Here is a 17,664-nt window from a genome sequence, read left to right as displayed (position 1 = left end):
TTAAGAAAGATACTTAGTGCAACATCATAGATGGTTATGAAACAGATCTGTATTCTGGATTCCAAATGAGAATTCTTGCTTTATAGGACCCTGTTGTCAGCCAGATTTTAAGGAGTCTGGAACTCAGCATCATTTTTGTTCTGGGACAATCCACTCCCTGGCATGATTAGGGGAAAATAAAACACAGAGCACTAAATACATGTGCATGTGCTGTTCTAGGAATGTATATAAAGAGGAGAACAAACAGAATAAGTTTATTCTTAGAACAACTTAGGATAATATTTTCCAGGTTCTGCTGGTTAGACAAAAGCAGATGGAAGAGAGGCTGTAGTTTATGTTTTCCATAGACACAAAAACTAGCCATAAATAAAAAGTTTAAATCTGGATTTAAAAACCTGGCAACTGTTTTGATTTCAGTTAACAAACCTGTCAAGATGGATTTAATTTTGAAAGCTTTACAATTACCATTTCTCCAGGACAAACATGCTATCAATTTCCATTTTACCATAACAGATGGTGCTATATATGGAAGCTCCAGTGCCAAGTATATTTTTAAAATGGTAACTGATTACCATGGTTCATTTTCGAGATAATTCCATGCTCTGTTTTACATGCGTAGTTATTAAAACTTCAAAAATATAGGCATGGTATCCTTGAATTAGCTTGAGATATTTAAAGCTGAAAAGTTCATTAAAGATAACGAATAATAAAATATGCCTAAAACAACACACACACAAAACGTTGTGGCATCCCATGAAACCTTGATTCTCATGACAGTTGGGCATTCTCAGCTTCTTAAATTTTTTGTACATGCTGGTATCTTGCCTGAAGCAAAGCAAACAGATGGAGTTGCCACACTGGATTTGTGCGGCAAGCAGAAAGTCTGCCTGCACATGACTGGTTGCCACAGGAATGGAATCAACATCCTTAGCAATTTCAGAAGAGCATTAGTTTGTGAACAAGCCCCAGTTCTGAACATTCCAAGTTTAGTGCAGTGAACACAAATAACTAGGAATTAGTATCACAGAAAAACTTGAGGTGGTGGGATTGCCTCAATTGGTTGCTGACTAGATCTGTCTACTCTTTGGCATCTCCAATTCCTCCAGCAGTTATTGCAAATGTGGCTTCGTTTTCAGGCATTTCAGGGCTGAGAAAACAGAGAAAGTGGCTTTACATTCTAGATACAACATTTACGACTTCTTTCACAAAAACATGAGTTCAACAAAGCTGTCACTTTTCAAAAACCTTAGATTTTGTACTTGTCCGAACTGCCCCTAAAATGGATGACATGTAGAAAAGCTGAACATAAGTCCTCCTGTGGATGTCTTATGTTTCACCTGAGCTGCACAAAACAGACATGCTCAGTGGATTGATTTATATTGTTTCTGCCATCTTAAGTGATATTAAAAAAACCTCATTGCAAATTATGTCATTCTGGTATACAACCCCATTACAACTATCCTACATATCTAATGATATACAACCCCAATGTTGGGAAAAGGGTGAAAATATTGGTTCTTATTTACATTGCTGGATTTACTGTCCCAAAATTTAAATCTTTTGGAATGAAGTCACGAAACGTATAAAAGACATCACTAGTTGTACAATTTCAATAAAACCAGAAACCTTGCTTCTAAATCTAAGATTAGATACCAAATCCCATAGACAACAACAAAAAAAGCTATATTACTATTTGCTGCTAAAACAGCAATCGCTACCAAATGGAAGTCCAAACGGACCCCAACAATAGCCTTATGGCACAGTAAAATATGGAATATATATATATATTATGGCAAAATTAAACAAGATGGTGAAATCAATAGATTTGGACATAGACTATAGTGACTTTACTTTTGTATGGTTCCCTATGTTAGAATACCTTGTACCTCAAGAAGAAATTCCTGACGTAATCAATAAGTTGCATCTTTGGTAATATAAAGAGGTAGATACTTCTAGACCTTTAAAACTGATTAAGTGTAATATTATATAATGGCTAACTGTAAACATGATTGTTAACAAGAATATTACTTTGTAATCTGTTTATCTACAAAAAAAGAATAAAATTATAATAAGAAAAGAACTTCATTGCACACATTTTCCATGCTTTACTCCTGACACATTTGTCCTGGGTCAGGGCAGACTGGCCCACGACAACATTATGATAATCTATTAACATATACATACTCGAATGTTGCCTTTGTCCTCTTTGTTTCAAATATACAGGCGGAATAATTTACATTTTGATCAACAGTACTTACTGCTAGAGTAATTTTTGAATCTTAGCTAATCAACAGCTGTGAATTATAAATGTTGTTCTTTAGAGGGATGAATACAATAGAAATGCAAGCTTCAAGTAAAAATTAAGATAGAAAATGCCCTTTCTGATTATTTGGAATGTAAATCATTTAATTGAAATGAAGATTTAAGTTGAGTGCTTAATTTATTAATTCTGTATTTTTATATTTGCATTCAAAAGCAGCAGGGCAGAGCAATCCTGAGGCACGCCTGCCCTGTGGCACCTGGCTGTGGTGCTGCGAAGCAGCCGCACCACCGCTAGTTGCCTCCCTAAGGGGATAGTTATGCAGCGGCTGAATGGGAAAAAGGTGCCCCAACAGTGTTGCTAGGTGCTGCCATGTCTGTGTCCATGGTGATCCCGTCAGAGTGGTCCATTCTAGTGTTGTTGCTGGCTGGGGGCAGGGTGATAAAGAGGGCAGGCAGGAGGACCAACGGGAGTCCTGAGTCGGAGCCAGGGTGTCCATCACTGGCAGGGGGCAGAGAGAGGCGGGCCACAGGAGCAACGCTCCTCCCCTGTGAACCTCTCTTAAAGTGAGGAGGGGGGAATAACCTGTCAGCCTCATGGGCACCCCGTGGTGGGGCTCTGCACACTGAGTGCGCAGGGTTCCAGAGGGTGCTGAGGATCAAGAACCTGGCTGCAGTGCCCCAAAACAGGCATCCATGCTGCTGAGGGTGTCCTTGTGCCAATCTACATTTGACCCCCCCCCCCTTGGAGGCACTGCAGGAGGAGGGCCAGCAGGTGCTGAGGGGGCCCAGAGGTCCCCCAGCAGCCCCTCGATGAGCCTCTGTCCCTCACCTATGTCTTTCACTAGGACAAGAAGCCCCTCCAGGTGCCTGCCAGCCCCTCCATTTCTGCCTCCTCGAATGACTTCCTGACACTCGCAATGGCTCTGCAGCTGCTCCTGCTTGTTGGCCATCCAAGATGGAGGAAAGGGTGAGTGGGATGGGCTGTGCCAGGTGTGGGCCCCATATCTTGAGACTTGCCTCAGGGCCAAAGTCCTCCACTCTTCCATGGCACCAGCAGCCACATCCTCTGACAACAGATGGCCAGGTTCAGGGCTCGCCTGGGACTACAGTGGCATTTTCCTGTAGCCAGTGTTCCCTCTAAGCTGAGTTAGTGTGAGCTAGCTCACAGTTTTTTAGCCTCCGGCTCACACATTTTTGTCTTTGCTCAGGAAGGATGGCTCCAGAGCAAACTAATTTATGCAGTAGCCAAATCACTCACTCACAACTTTAATGCCAGTAGCTCACCAAGTCGAATTTTTGCTCACAAGACTCCACAGCTTAGAGGGAACATAGCCTGTAGCCCATCTGCAGCAGCTCTCGAGGCCTCCAGCCTCCGAAGGGAGTATCAACGGTGCGTGGATGCCTCTGCACTGCACTGAGCCCCTTGGTCCACCATGGCTATGGCCATGGGAAGCCCCCCCTTGTCATCCATTCTGTTTTTCAAAATGATTTGGTCCCCTGAAAAGGGGAAGGAATGACAGTGACTGCAGGGATAGGAATTTCTGCCAGGTGAGATGGTTATGCCATGCATAAGTTGCACCCCAGGCCAGAGGTCAAGGTGTAATTTCCACGGGCACTATGGAGCAAGGGGGGGGGGGGAGTTCGTGCGGATGTCCAATCCCTCCATAGTGCAGGCTCCCTGCATATACCTGATGGTGGGAGGATGCTACTAGTTCTGTGTGCACTGGGATGGCTGTGGGTGGCTAGAATCTGGCTTGGCACACCAAGTGATGGCATTTACCTTTATGGCAGCCATCATGCCATCAGGAAGGCTGATACACATATTGACTGTGATGTCCTTCAGTTTTGCTCTCAGCGGTGGAGGGTGTCCGGTAGCCACTGCTATGTGCCGTTTGAGCTCCTCATTTGCATACACAAATATTCCTAGGGAAGCTGGGATCCAGATGGGCCAAGTGGGCCTTGGTAGGGGACTGCCCCCTGAAACTAACCATCTCTGCTCAACATCACGGAAAGCTACCCACCAAGCCTCACTGAGTTGGCAGCCCCTTATGCCAACAGCATCATGTGTACACCCATTCTTGGATGGGTCATCAGCCCAAGGACCACAGCCAGGGCCAATCCATGAGGGAGCACCAATGTCATTTGTGTGGGTGATCACTGCCACGGCAGGTCATCTCCCCCCGCCCCCGACTGATCCTAGAAGGTTAATGGGGTGGCCATGCAGTTTTTGTGTGTGCGGTCTGTGCTTTGACCTGGGGGAACGGCAGCCTGTTGCATAGCCTTTCCCTCCCACCCGTCTGTGTCCGCTGCTGTGGCTGCATTATTGTCTAGATGGGCCCCCAGCCCCTGTTGTGTCTGCGAGGATCATCTGGCTTGTGTGGTACCCCCGACATGCTCCCACCTCCCATAGTCCACAACAAACACCAACATCTGAAACGCACTCAATGGATGAGCTTTATTGGAGGGGACCAGAGACAACGGAGTGGTAAGAGTGGGATCGTGGCGTTGACATGTGGAACCCCACTCGGTCCTTTGGTGCTAGGGGTGCCTTCCTGATGAGTGTGGGAAGGGAAGGGGCTGGAGGCTGGATGTGTCTGCATGGGTGTGTGCTGGCATGGGTGGGTGTGCTGATTTGGTGCACACTTGGTATCCTGAGCTGCTTGGGTTCCCAAGGGCATAGCTGCAGATGGTTGGGGGGAAGTGAACAGGGAGTTACCATGGCTACCAATTTTGCACCTGTTCTGGGGGCACTCCCACGGTGAAACTGCTTTGGGAGCTGACTAGTTGGCAACATGCCCCTTGGCGCACCCACATTTCCTCCAGTGCAGGGGTTTGCACTGTAACTCTGCCAGCATGCGGCTGTGGTGCAGCTGCGCCGCTGGAGGTGCACCGTGCCATACATGTCCTGCGCTGATGTAAACACCCTGTAAGGGAAAGGTTCCCTTGCTCGAAAGCCAGTCGAATCCGACTCTAGGGTTGTGGTGCTCCTCTCCGTTTCAAAGCCGAAGAGCCAGCGCTGTCCGAAGACGTTTCCGTGGTCATGTGGCCGGCATGACTAAACACCACGGCGCACGGAACGCTGTTACCTTCCCACCGAAGTGGTACCTATTTATCTACTTGCAATTTCTTGCTTTCGAACTGCTAGGTTGGCAGGAGCTGGAACTAGAGATGGGAGCTCACTCCGTCTTGCGGCACCCGGGTCTCGAACTGCTGAACTACTGACCTTCCACAGCCTGCAGTTCAGCGTCTTAACCTCCGAGCCACCGCACCACACCCTTTAGGCTGCCATAAATCTGAGTTACGGCAGCATATTCATCAGTTGGCTTCCTATTCTCATCCCTCCCACCCCAGGATTGCTCTATTAATTTGAAATCAAATAAACTGTGGTGAACATGCATGAAGCTGCTTTATACTGAATCAGACCATTGATCTATGAAGGTCAGTATAGTCTACTCAGGCTGGCAGCAGCTCTCTAAGCACAGTTCTTTCTCTTCTGATCATTTTAAACCAGAGATACCAGGGGCTGAACCCAGGACCATATTCTGTGTGCCAAGCAGATGCTTTACCACTGAGCCACAACCTCTCCATGCCCTTTGGAACTAGATTCTGGTTCTATTTTCTGATATCATCTACTGTACTACTCCACATCAATATTACCTATCGTATATCTTGGCAATACGCAACTCTCCTCTTCCTTTCCGCAAACTAATCCTTGTTGTAGAAGCATGGGCAAGGATGTGGCCCCCAATGGGCTTCTTGGGGTCTACCTGAAAGCTAAGTCAAACAATAACAATCAGGTGAAGTTTGTAGACCAACTACTTTCTGTATACCACAGGGCTTGTAGAGTACCACTTATACCAGCTGCTTTGGTATAACTGCTTGGGGGACCTTTGCTAGGGGGCAGATCCAGATGCAGGTGGCATCATTAGCAGCAACACCAGGACCATTTCATATAATGGAGTGCATCCACACTGGCCACCATCCCTTTCCTTTCTTTGCCTTACTTCCTATTGTTATGATTTATGAAAAGAACAACAACAACAAAAAGAATGCACTGCTTACGTCATAGTTGCTCCTGGGTCAGCAGTCATCTGATTGGTCACAAATACAGCCACATTATATTCTGCAGTAAGAAACAAGGCCCAAATTAAAGGGGTGGCTATAAAAAGAGAAAATATACCCAACACTCTACCAGCTAGTTTTTCTTTCGAACATTGCAAGTAATAATGGGAAATTATGGTAATGGGAGGTGTTACAGCATTAAAGACTCCATCTCGTTTTGATCCTGCCCTGCCACTCGAGGAGCTCAGGGAGGTGTCAAGGCTTCTGATTTCCATTTTATCTCCATAACACCTGGTGAGGCAGTTCGAACTCAGACTTCAGCCGGTGTCACCTTCATGACAGGGTGGGGAACTGAAATCAAGACTTCCCAGTCTTAGTCTGGCACACTAATGGTCACTATCTAGTAACTCTAACAGCATGTTTCCAATGAACTGCCACCACACTGTTGTTACTAGATTTTCTCTAATTAATTGTACTGTTTCTCTATTGCATTGTATCCCACCCTGCCTCCAAGGAGTGCCGAGGATTTTAATCTCACAATAGCCCTGTGAGGTGGGTTAGGCTAAGAGACTGTGACATATCTGAGGCTTTGTGGTGTGTTTTTTTATTTTGGTTGTGTGTGTGCGCGCGCGTGCATTTGGAAGTCATGGTGACCTCTGGTGACTGACCCCTACTGGGGGCCTGGAGGATATTCAGAGAGGTGGCTGAATAAGCCCTGCCCCCACCTCCTGCCTCTTCACGACCCCATGGACCACAAAAAAAAAGCCCACCTCCTGCCTATTGGTATTCCAAGGAGGTCTCCCATCAAAGTACTTGCCAGGGTCAACCCTGCTTAGCTTCTGAGATCTGACAAGATCAGGCTTGCCTGGGCTATCTAAGGCTTTATGGTTGAGCAGAAATTTGAGCATAGGTTTCCCTCTCCTAAACCTGACAGTCAGGGGTCATTTTGTAGAAAAAGAGGTGCAGGAGCTCATTAGCATAACTTATTTGCATATGCCACACCCCCTGACATCACTGGAAGTGTGTCAGAGGGCAACACCCACCACTCAGGCTCCACTGGACTGTTTTGGATTGCTAGCTATTGGGGGGGGGGGAACGTGCAGATCTGTCCTCGCAGAGGAGGGAGAGCTTGTACCTGAATAAAACTTGGTCTTAAAGGTTCCACTGGACTGTTTTGGACCTGTTGGCTCTGCAACTTACCTGGCTGCTTCTTGCTCCGTCTGAGGGCTGCTGGGAGCAGGGGGTGGGGCTTTTTGCATGTGCCCACCCCCTGGGCTCTTTACTGCCGGAGCTCCACTCCTGTGTGCTCCTGCAGGAAATGACCCCTGCTGACAGTTTAGTATTACATACTGTTTCTTTTGGCTATGTCTTTTTTGAAGGCAGCACTGGAAAGTGACAAAAGGCTACAGATCAACACCAGCAGTCTTGCTAATTCCAAAATGTTTTATTCCCTCCTACCTTCAGATATTTTCTGAAGCCTTGACAGCATCTGAGCAAGTTTCTGTTGCCTTTCCGCCAGTTCCCCACGGCCACTAAAATCCACACGGAACAGTGCCATAATGGAATCAATGATCTGCAAAGGCATGTGAGAGAGAAGAGAAATGGCTCTGAAAGCATCCAGGAAAAGAAGAACAGATGGCTATGACAATTAAATGTATACCAATAGTTTGAAAATGCCGGCTTCCTCATGGAATTTTGCAGCCACGTAGTCAAGCAATTCCATTTGATGCTCACCTGATGAGGGAGAAATGCCATGGAAAATAATCAGAAAGAGAAAAAGCAGTTGAAATGAAGGTGTACAGATACAGCATGCTTAGAAACTGGAGTGTCATGTTCCAGTAGACTCAGTGGCAGCATCATTTTACATAGTTTACCCTAACCCTTGGGAAGGGCATATCTAAAGTTCTAAAGGTCCATAAAGTTTTGAGTCTTCTGCTGCCTTTACAATAATTAGAAGTGGTCACGAAGAGCACCAGAACACCCCAGCTAATTCTGACATGGAACTCTAGCATCTGAATCAGGGAGAATCAACCATTTGGAGGTGTATTCAAGAAAGCTCTCAGTCTGTTTTGCCTCCTCACAAATGATTCAACTGCCATGCCCTCATCCTCTGAAGGTATATCAGGGCACTAAATCAATGAGTTCTAGATTGTGGGCTTTGTGGATGACAGAAAAGTGACTGATTTGAGGTATCATGCCTTGTTTCCTTTGAGCCTTTTTCCCTTGGAGGTGGACACCACTTACAATGAAATAGAAAGCCAGAATAATATTTGTTTTGTTAATGTAATGTGAACTTTTATTTCAGAGTGTGTTATGATGCCGATGTTTTCTCAACATCAGTCACTCTCCCAGCTAAAATAAAAGGTGATTCTAGAGTTGGGATGCTCTGCTCCCTTTTATAATTCTGGTTCTTTTCTCAGTGGGTCAGCCAGTGGAATGTGGCAGGAGTTCCCTTGGAAGGATAAGATGAATCTGAGGGGCCATAGCGCAACAGCAGAGCATTGGCTTGGCATGTATAAGGTCTCAGGCTCAGTCCCTGGCATCAATAGATAAAAAGGATCAGGTAGTAAGTGATGTGAAAGACCTCTTCTTGCGATCCCAAAGAGGACAATACTGGCCCTGAGAGACCAATGATATGACTCAGGATTAAGCAGCTTCCTGTGTGTGCCCATGTATAAGGTTGGAGCTGGCATGATTGAACAAACTGTCAGTAAACCAGTTTTCCAGCCATGATGCTAGTACAACCAAACACATTTCACAGAACTGGAATTCCACAAAAGCCTTATTGCTTCTAAGCAGGAACAACTAGTATTGGGGGAGGTGGGATTCCTCCAACTGAAAGGGAGCAAGAACAAGGACTTTCACATAGCCCTTCCCCTGAAGCAAGTGGGAGGTGTGACCTGGATTACCTCCACCACAGGAAGGAGAACTCACATTTGCCTATTGTGCTGTTTATTGGACTTCCAGTAAAATAATAGAATATGTGGAATGTATATTAATTAAACAAAGCACTTAGGCTGGGGATATTCATAGCAGCAGAATAAAACCAAACTTAAACTGCAAAGTGAAAAATGGAAGGAACATTCCCAGTGACTCTTCAGCACAGAGTGACAATGATGGAAATAGCAGTCTCAACGTAAGAAGGTTTCCAGGTCATCTTCAGTTGTAAACTTACTAGTGTATGCTCGTGCATACAGTACGTTATCCAGAACTGCATCCTGGTCTACATTGAAGCGATCAGCAATGGTGCGAAGACGGTCAGGACGACTAAAGTATTTCGAAGTTAAGGACTCCCTAGTTTGTTTTTTATATGTTCAAGCAAATAACCCCACTGGCAGCTCACATGCTAAAGTGAAGTACTTGGTCTGCATTAGTTCCCCCCAGGGCTCTAGTCGGGGGGGAGCTCTCAGGTACGGAGCTCCGGAAGAGAACCTCTAGGGGGCGGGGCGGTCACGTGGTGAAGCCCCGCCCCCTTCTTTACCCCGCCCTCTGCTTCGATCCTCATTCCGTTTGGGAATGAGGATGAAGCAGGAGGATAAGTAGCCGGGCCTTCTGACACACTTCCGGTGATGTCACGGGGTGTGGCCTTCTGTCACTTCCGGTGATGTCAGGGGGCGTGGCATATGCAAATAAGTTATGCTAATGAGTTATGCTAATGAGCTCCGGCAGCTCTTTTTCTACAACAAGACCCCTGGTTCCCCCCCTATAAAGCTAAAGACCTAGAGCTGCCAATCTCCAGATAGCACCTGGAAATTGTCTGCTATTACAATTGATCTCCAGACAACCAAGATTAGTTCCCCTTGAGAAAACAGCTGCTTTGGAAGGTGGAATGTGTGGCATCATACTCTGTTGAGGTCCACCCCCTCCACAGGCTCCACCCCCAAAATCTCCAGGTATTTCCCAATCCAGAGGTGCCAACCCTATAAACGACCAGATCTAAGAGAGATAGCTCTATAGTTGAAACCTCCAACCTGAAGCATCTCCTCTGTTTCATAACACAGTTTTTAATTGTCAGTTTTACTCTAGGAAAGCCTTCCAAACCATTTGTAAACTGTTAAAATATAGGATACAAGGTGTTTTCTGTGTCAATGAAGATAATCTTCCCACCAGTGTAACCATCTGCTGATGGAATCTGGGCCGTCACTATAATGCATGATAAGGAAAGTACAAGTTTAATATAAAGGTAACTCCTACAATATGATTTTAACATCTTACATGCATTACATATCTGGCATCATTCATTCCCTGAGACAGATCCCAATTCTCAAGACTGCTGAGAAGTAATCCAAATTATTTCCTTTAAGGCAAGCTCCCAAAAGCATGGTCATGACATGACACAATTTGGAAACATGTTCCAATTAAGTAGGTCTTTAAGAAACATGGAAGCTAGCACATTTACATTAAGGGTCCAGTTACATGTTACAAAGTCCCAAATGTTTGTTGGGAGTTTTGTGCCTCCCAGTTACTCACCAGCTCCTCACATTTGAGACCAAAGAATGCAAGGAGAAGTGGCTGGTAGTGTTGCCAGGTCCCCCCTGGCCACTGGTGAGGGATGGGGGGTGTAGGGTTGCCAACTCCAGGTTGGGAAACTGCTGGAGATTTAGGGAAGGATGCTGGGGAGGACAGGGAACTCAGTGGGGCACAATAATGCCACAGAACCCACCCTCCCAAACATCCATTTTCTCCAGGAGGGCACTGATCTCTGTAGTCTGGAGATGCTCTGTAATTCCGGGGGATCCCCAGGTTCCACCTGGAGGTTGGCATCCCTAGGCTGTAGCCTGTCCTCTGCTGTTTTCACATCTTCAAACCACCCCATGAAGTCGCAATTGGCTCTGTTTTGAAACTTATGAACCAGGTAAGTAACATTATTTTTACAACAGAGCCCATTGTGGGTCCATGAAAACAGTAGAGGGGAATGCTACCGCCACTTCTCCCTACGTGCTTTGGTCACAAATGGAAAAGAGCTAGCGTGCATCTGGGAGGCACAAAACTCCCACTGTACATGTGATACAAAGTCTTCCTGTTGCTCCTCGACAAACACCATGACTTTGTAATGTGTAGGTGGAGCCTCAAATCATTCATGCTTTCTTCCTAAATATACTGTAAATCAGCATATTGTGGGTTGGATCTCAGCATCTATCAGTGAAAGGCACTGGTGGTTGCTGATCTTCTCACTTTTCCACTCCTCACGGCAGTCACTTGTAACTCTAGGAAGGTTTACTCCTCGAGCCACAGGATTCCACGTGGTATAATAGCCTTGTAGGTCAAGAGGATGCAGTGGGGATGGGAAAGGGGCAACATTGCTCTCTCATGCCTCTTGCATGAGCAACTCTTCACTAAGGGAAGAAGAAGGGAGGGAGGGATTTTGCTTCTTTCTCCCAATCTCCCTCCCTGCTGCAGCCCTCCTAACCTGCCCTCCTGAGACACCACTGTGGGAATAAACTTTCCTGGGGTTGGAAATGTCTGCTGAGGTGTCAGGGAGGGGAGAGTCATGGACCCTTGCAAGGGCTACACAATGCCCATCCTACCCGTCATAACACAGTGTCACAAAGAAATAACCAAATGCAACAATTATAGTCTAGGAAAGCCACTGTTTGATAAATCCTCCGTTGGGGTCCAAGTTACAAAGGCTCCATGAATCAAAATAACACGTTAGCTGCTAAGGTGCGTGACAAATAATGGCAATGCAAGGTCACCCACAAAACAATGAATGGTTATTTCTAATGTCTAAATCCCAGCTATGAAAGAAAAAGCTTCAATATCTGTTGGGATTAAAGACAGTGCAAACTGGGAGCATAAGCTTTATAGCTGCTTTCCCAATATTACTAGCAATCCTACGTCAAAACAATCATATATTTGGGAACAGCAGTATAAGAATTATTAACAACTCCCTTGCTATTAATCAGTTCATCAAATGTATAGCCTTTGAAAGAACTGAGGATGGCATAGGGCTCCTGTGATGTTTTGACAACTCTGTTCCTTTAGTCCACACAAGTGTTTTAGACTGCCCTCATGCGGTGGCTCAAGTGGTTAAGACGCTGAACTGCAGGCTGTGGAAAGTCAGTAGTTCAGCAGTTCGAGACCTGGGTGCTGCATGACGGAGTGAGCTCCCGTCTCTAGTTCCAGCTCCTGCCAACCTAGCAGTTCGAAAGCAAGAAATTGCAAGTAGATAAATAGGTACCACTTCGGTGGGAAGGTAACAGCGTTCCGTGCGCCTTGGTGGTTAGTCATGACCACGGAAACGTCTTCAGACAGCGCTGGCTCTTCGGCTTTGAAACGGAGATGAGCACCGCAACCCTAGAGTCGGATTCGACTGGCTGTCGAGCAAGGGAACCTTTACCTTTACTTACATCCACTCCAGGACTTGGTGCGGGAAGAAGGGAAGTTGTTCTCACTACAGCTCCAGACAGAGGAAGAAATGGAGTTATTAAAATGGACTTCTGTTTGAAACTATGTTGCCTCCTTTTTATGTCTAACATTAAGCATCCAACAGTATCTGAGAAGTCTCCCATCAGGCAGGGATCAGACGTATACCTGCTTCATGTTGCTGAATCACACGCCTTCGTGTTTAACAAGGCAAAGGTTATTGCTATCATTAGTCCACTATTTTAAAAAGATGCAGGAATACCTTATATATGTTCCTTCTGTGCAGACACCTGATAGAAACGTGTGTCTTTATCTTTCTGTGATCTTTTAAATTTATAATTTCCCATCATTCCCCTACCCAGGTGTGTCTCACACTACTTGGTTTGCAGTTGTGAGGCAAGGGCCTGTATCTTTTGCTTTGCTTCCTGCACAGCCCCTAGTTTGTATATGTGTTCTAGAAATACTAAGAAAAACCTGGTAACATGAAAAAAAAGTTATTAAAAACAAGTATATTTCAGATTTCTGCAATCAAAATATGCCATAGATGAATCTTGATGCAGAAACATTTATTTTAGCATGATGGGATTATTTTAAAACCAAAGTGCAAGTGTCTGAAGCACCTTTGAACATGAAAGATATAATTCTCAGTATGCTTGTTATACATACCACAAAGAGTATGAGAAAGCTGAGTTTTCCCTGTTCGGAATTCTAATAAAAAGGAAGAGTAAACACTGAAATTTTGCAAGCTACAGGGATACTAAGAATACTCTCCAGCACATTTGATTGCCAACTTCCAGGTGGGACCTGGAGATCTCCTGAAATTACAACAAATCTCTAGACTACAGAGATCAACTCCCCTGGAGAATGTGGCTGCTTTGGAGGGTGGTCTCTATGGCATTATATCCCACTGTGGTCCCTTCCCCTACCTAACCCCCATCCCTAGGCTCTGGCCCCCAAATATCCAGGAATTTCCCAACCTGGAGGTGGCAACCTTACACATATTTCCCAAAAGACAATATATATATTTTATTTCACTCCCTGCTGTTCGGGGGGGGGGGGCACTCTGTTCTGCATACCATGGCCCAGAAGCTAGAAGCATATATTTTCACACAGACAGATGCATTCAAAAGTGATCAGGATTTCTAACAATGTTGGCACCAACCAGGAGTGAGGGCTTCCCATTTAAGGAGCACAACTCATACTGAATATAAATAATGATAGTGTACAGTTATGTATCGTATAACATTTGTACACATACCACACACATGCTAAATACAAAATCAAAGAGATACATATTACCCAGAAGTGTGAAATATCTGTTTGTGCAGTTTTAACTTTTTTTTTTTTTACTTTTCCTTATAGTGACAGTGTGGTCATTTTTTAAACTGTGCTTTGATTAAAATTATGTAGGCCCAGATAAAATTCAAGAGTATACGATGAACACCATATCTACATCAGTAGTAATCTCACACTTAGCTATCTTGAACATATTCTCCTGTTAGCTAATCTGTCTTTGAGTACTGCAGGAAGCTTAAGAGGTTGTATAGCCTCTGTAACCCCATTTTGTAGTTCTGTTGGTTCCTGACCTCTAGTTGCCAGGGAGGATGGCTGGCACGCCCCTCCCAAGAGAACGTTTTCATTCACAGACTCTCCAGAGTTCTTATCTAAAAACCTGACTTGTTTTCCTCCACCACTGAGTACCTGGTGCACGATATGGCTTGGCTTTTCTCAGTGTCTAGGATGTAGCTTTGATTATGCTATTCTTGACTTGTAGCCAGCAATTAGAATATAAAGTGTTTCCTTTTAGCTATTTGTCTTGTCTCAGGTTTTGGCTGGCTTCACAGTGTGCATGTTTGAGACCCAATGGATGTTAGCCTGCTATTTCTGTAAGTTTGATGATTTATTAAAATCTCATTGTAAGCAAATCTGGGTCTTGTATATTGTTTCCTTGGGATTTCTGTGAACTTCGGAGCTTCTGGCCAGGGCTCCAAACAGAGGTTAAAGGATAACTTAACACAGATATGACAGGGACCATCCATGTGTATTTATTTATAAGTTTGCCAAAAAATTGCTTAAAGCAATACAGTGCAGTGAAGTGAGATGGCAGAGTTAGCTCCCCTTGCTGCATATGGTTTTGTTTTAGGGATGCCAGCCTCCAGGTGGGACGTGGGGATCCCCTGGAATTACAGCTCATCTCCAGACTACAGAGATCAGTTCCTTTGGAGAAAATGGATACTTTGGAAGGTGGACTCTATGGCATTGTACCCCACTGAGGTCCCTGTCCTCCCCAGGCTCCACCCCCAAATCTCCAGGTGTTTCCCAACCTGGAACTGGCACTCCTCCCCCCCCCCACTCTCCACTGGTGGCCAAGGGGGGCCTGGCCACTCTAATGACCGTCCAAAGCATTCATTTTCTCCAGGGAAACTGATCTCTGTAGTCTGGAGATGCGTTGTAATTCTGGGGGATCCCCAGGTCTAGGGTTGCCAAGTTGAAATTTCTGTTTACCGGGGGACTCCCGTGCCGCGGCTGGAGTGCGCGCACGCTGTGTGCACGTCACCCGGAAGTGACGGGACGCCGCCGGGCACACTGGGGCGAGGCCACGACCATCCGAGGGAAAACCATAGAGTTTTCCCTCGGATGACAGTGCCCCCCCCCGCGTGCCTGGCGTCGTCACGTCACTTCCGGGTGACGCGCACATCGGGGTGGGGTTCCCCCCGGGGCCCGATCTGCCGCCGGCGGGGAACGGGCCTCTGGGGCGGGGGTTTCCCCGCCCCCCGGGGGGACTTGGGAAGCCTACCCAGGTCCCACCTGGAGGCTGGCATCTCTAGTTGTAACAACAACAAAGGTACAGCACACAGTAAAAAGTGACACAAAACTAGCAAAACAACTGTGTGCTATATTTCCTGCAACATATTCATAAAGGAGACTTCATTAAAGTGTGATAAATCTATTATATGAAGTCAATATGCCCATACAATCCATCCTCTGGTCTTTCCTCAGGAACAAAGAACCACTGCTGAGAATCCCTTTTCAGAATCCTCTGTTACAGGACCAAAACATTGTAGTAACCTATAAGGGTGCTGGTTAGAGCTAGGGAGACCTTGCCCAATGTTGAAAATATAGAAAAGCACTACCTTGTAAGGAACTGAAAAGGGATTCTCAGCAGTGGTTCTTTGTTCCTGAGGAAGGACTAGAGGTCTGAAGCATTGAAAAATTACCTGGGAAAAGTGTTGGACTTTCTATATATAATTCTGTGTATTTACTCTTTGGCCTCTGTATTTTCCTATGATGGATTGTATGGGCCCATTGACTTCATATAATAGATACATTACACTTTAAATGAAGTCTCCTTTATGAATATGTTGCGGGAAATATAGCACACATCTCTAGTTGTAAGCCTGGGGGGCCTCCAGCTCTCACCTGGAGACTGGCAACCCTTCTAATGGCATAATAGCTGTCTGAGGTCCCTCCCTTCCCCAAACCATGCCCTCCCCAGGCTCCACCAGAAAATCTCCAGGCATTTCCCAATCTGGATCTGGCAACCCTAAATGTTTACATTTAACAAATCAATGCTGTTAACACAGTATATCACTGTGATTCTATGTGTAACCTCATTTGTAGATAACGTTAAGTCTATTGAGGCACTTCGTAAATGTAAGGCTTGGGCCACATCCCCCCTACCCCACCCCCTTGATAACTCCTGCTTACAATACAAATGCAGTCTTTTAAAATGAGCACGTCTAGTGTCTTCCACTACTGACCTCCAAAGGCTTCTGTGATGGCCATGCTTTCAATCCCACCTCCTAGCAGTTTACTAGAGCAGCAGATGGGAGGGAGAAAGAGAAAGTAAGCAAAACAGGGTATAAAACAAGAAAGGCAACGTGAAAGGATTTTTTGCTTCAACTAAATATGTGCCCAAGATTTATTTTTATTTTTTAGCATATTGGAACAGTATGGAATGGTGTTTGCAGTTAGCTGGCTCCTGCAGGAAGCTGCTTGTTATTTTAAAGTGCCTTATTTTATATACACTGAATACATTCTGTGGAGTTGCGCACGCACTGTGACATTTGATGTGACTAGGATATTCATCTAAGAATGATCTTCAGACTCAAAAGATAGGAAATATTTCTCACTTACAATGTAAGCATGGCACAAAACTGGCAATCCTCATACACTTAAGGATTGCAAATCACCCGCATGCTGAAAAATTAAACAATCGGTATAACAACAAATCACAGAAACTCTTTTGATGAATCTACTAGTAAGGTTGACTGTAAAGACTACATTCCCCAGCAGCCTCCACCACTAGTGCCATTTCTGGGGAAGAGGAAGCATGGAGAGAGGCTGGAAAAAGGGGGGGGGAGTCTAGAAGCAGATCTCTGAGCGAGCACTAGTGGGAACTCTTACTGATTAAAAACAAAGGTAACTCTGAGATATGCAGATAGGTGTCAGCAAAACCCTGGAACAGAAGGACCCAATGTACCTTTGAATCTGCAAGTGGCCATTGAGTTGGTAACTTCAGAAGCTTTGTTATAACTTTAATCAGGGCTATTTTGGGGCAGGAACGCACAGGAACGGAGTTCCGGCTGGCTCCTGAGTTGGCCACGCCCAGCAGGAACTCATTAGCATAATAGGCCACACCCAATAGCAGGAACTCATTAGGATTGGCTACATTAGGCGTGTGTGGCCTAACATGCAAAGGAGTCCCTGCTACAAAAAAAGCCCTGGGTTTTGACCACAAACAAGGTAAACAGAATAAGAAGGGAAAGGTGGGTGTGGCTGGATGACCACACTTCTGGTAACATGGGGGTGTGGCCTAATGTGCTAATGGGTGGTAGGGTTGCCAAATTTTATTTTCCTACCGGCGGGGGATCTTCTTCCTGGTCCTGGAGCCGGCTGTGGATGCGTGTGCGCGCGCGCGCCGCCAGGACATCACCGGAAGTGACGTCACACGCTGGGCGGGGCCACGCCGTT

The 17,664-nt window shown here is 45.6% G+C and overlaps 1 protein-coding gene across 1 annotated transcript in view; it reads right to left on the bottom strand.

Moving 5' to 3' along the window:
* Window positions 1-1,077: 1,077 nt before the first annotated feature.
* The window catches only part of DMC1 (DNA meiotic recombinase 1), a 23,376-nt gene continuing 6,789 nt past the window's right edge, over window positions 1,078-17,664 (bottom strand). The window contains exons 5-13 of the mRNA XM_015419213.1: window positions 16,452-16,504; window positions 13,357-13,398; window positions 10,395-10,467; window positions 9,500-9,591; window positions 7,985-8,058; window positions 7,783-7,897; window positions 6,325-6,385; window positions 5,920-6,036; window positions 1,078-1,147 (exon numbers count right to left, since the gene is read on the bottom strand). Of these exons, the coding sequence (XP_015274699.1) occupies window positions 1,078-1,147; window positions 5,920-6,036; window positions 6,325-6,385; window positions 7,783-7,897; window positions 7,985-8,058; window positions 9,500-9,591; window positions 10,395-10,467; window positions 13,357-13,398; window positions 16,452-16,504 (697 nt within the window). The remainder of the gene's footprint in view (window positions 1,148-5,919; window positions 6,037-6,324; window positions 6,386-7,782; window positions 7,898-7,984; window positions 8,059-9,499; window positions 9,592-10,394; window positions 10,468-13,356; window positions 13,399-16,451; window positions 16,505-17,664) is intronic.

This window comes from Gekko japonicus, unplaced genomic scaffold, assembly GCF_001447785.1.
Source record: "Gekko japonicus isolate JY-2015 unplaced genomic scaffold, Gekko_japonicus_V1.1 scaffold37, whole genome shotgun sequence".
Classification (NCBI taxonomy): domain Eukaryota; kingdom Metazoa; phylum Chordata; class Lepidosauria; order Squamata; family Gekkonidae; genus Gekko; species Gekko japonicus.
This window is presented reverse-complemented; position numbering and strand designations above follow the sequence as displayed.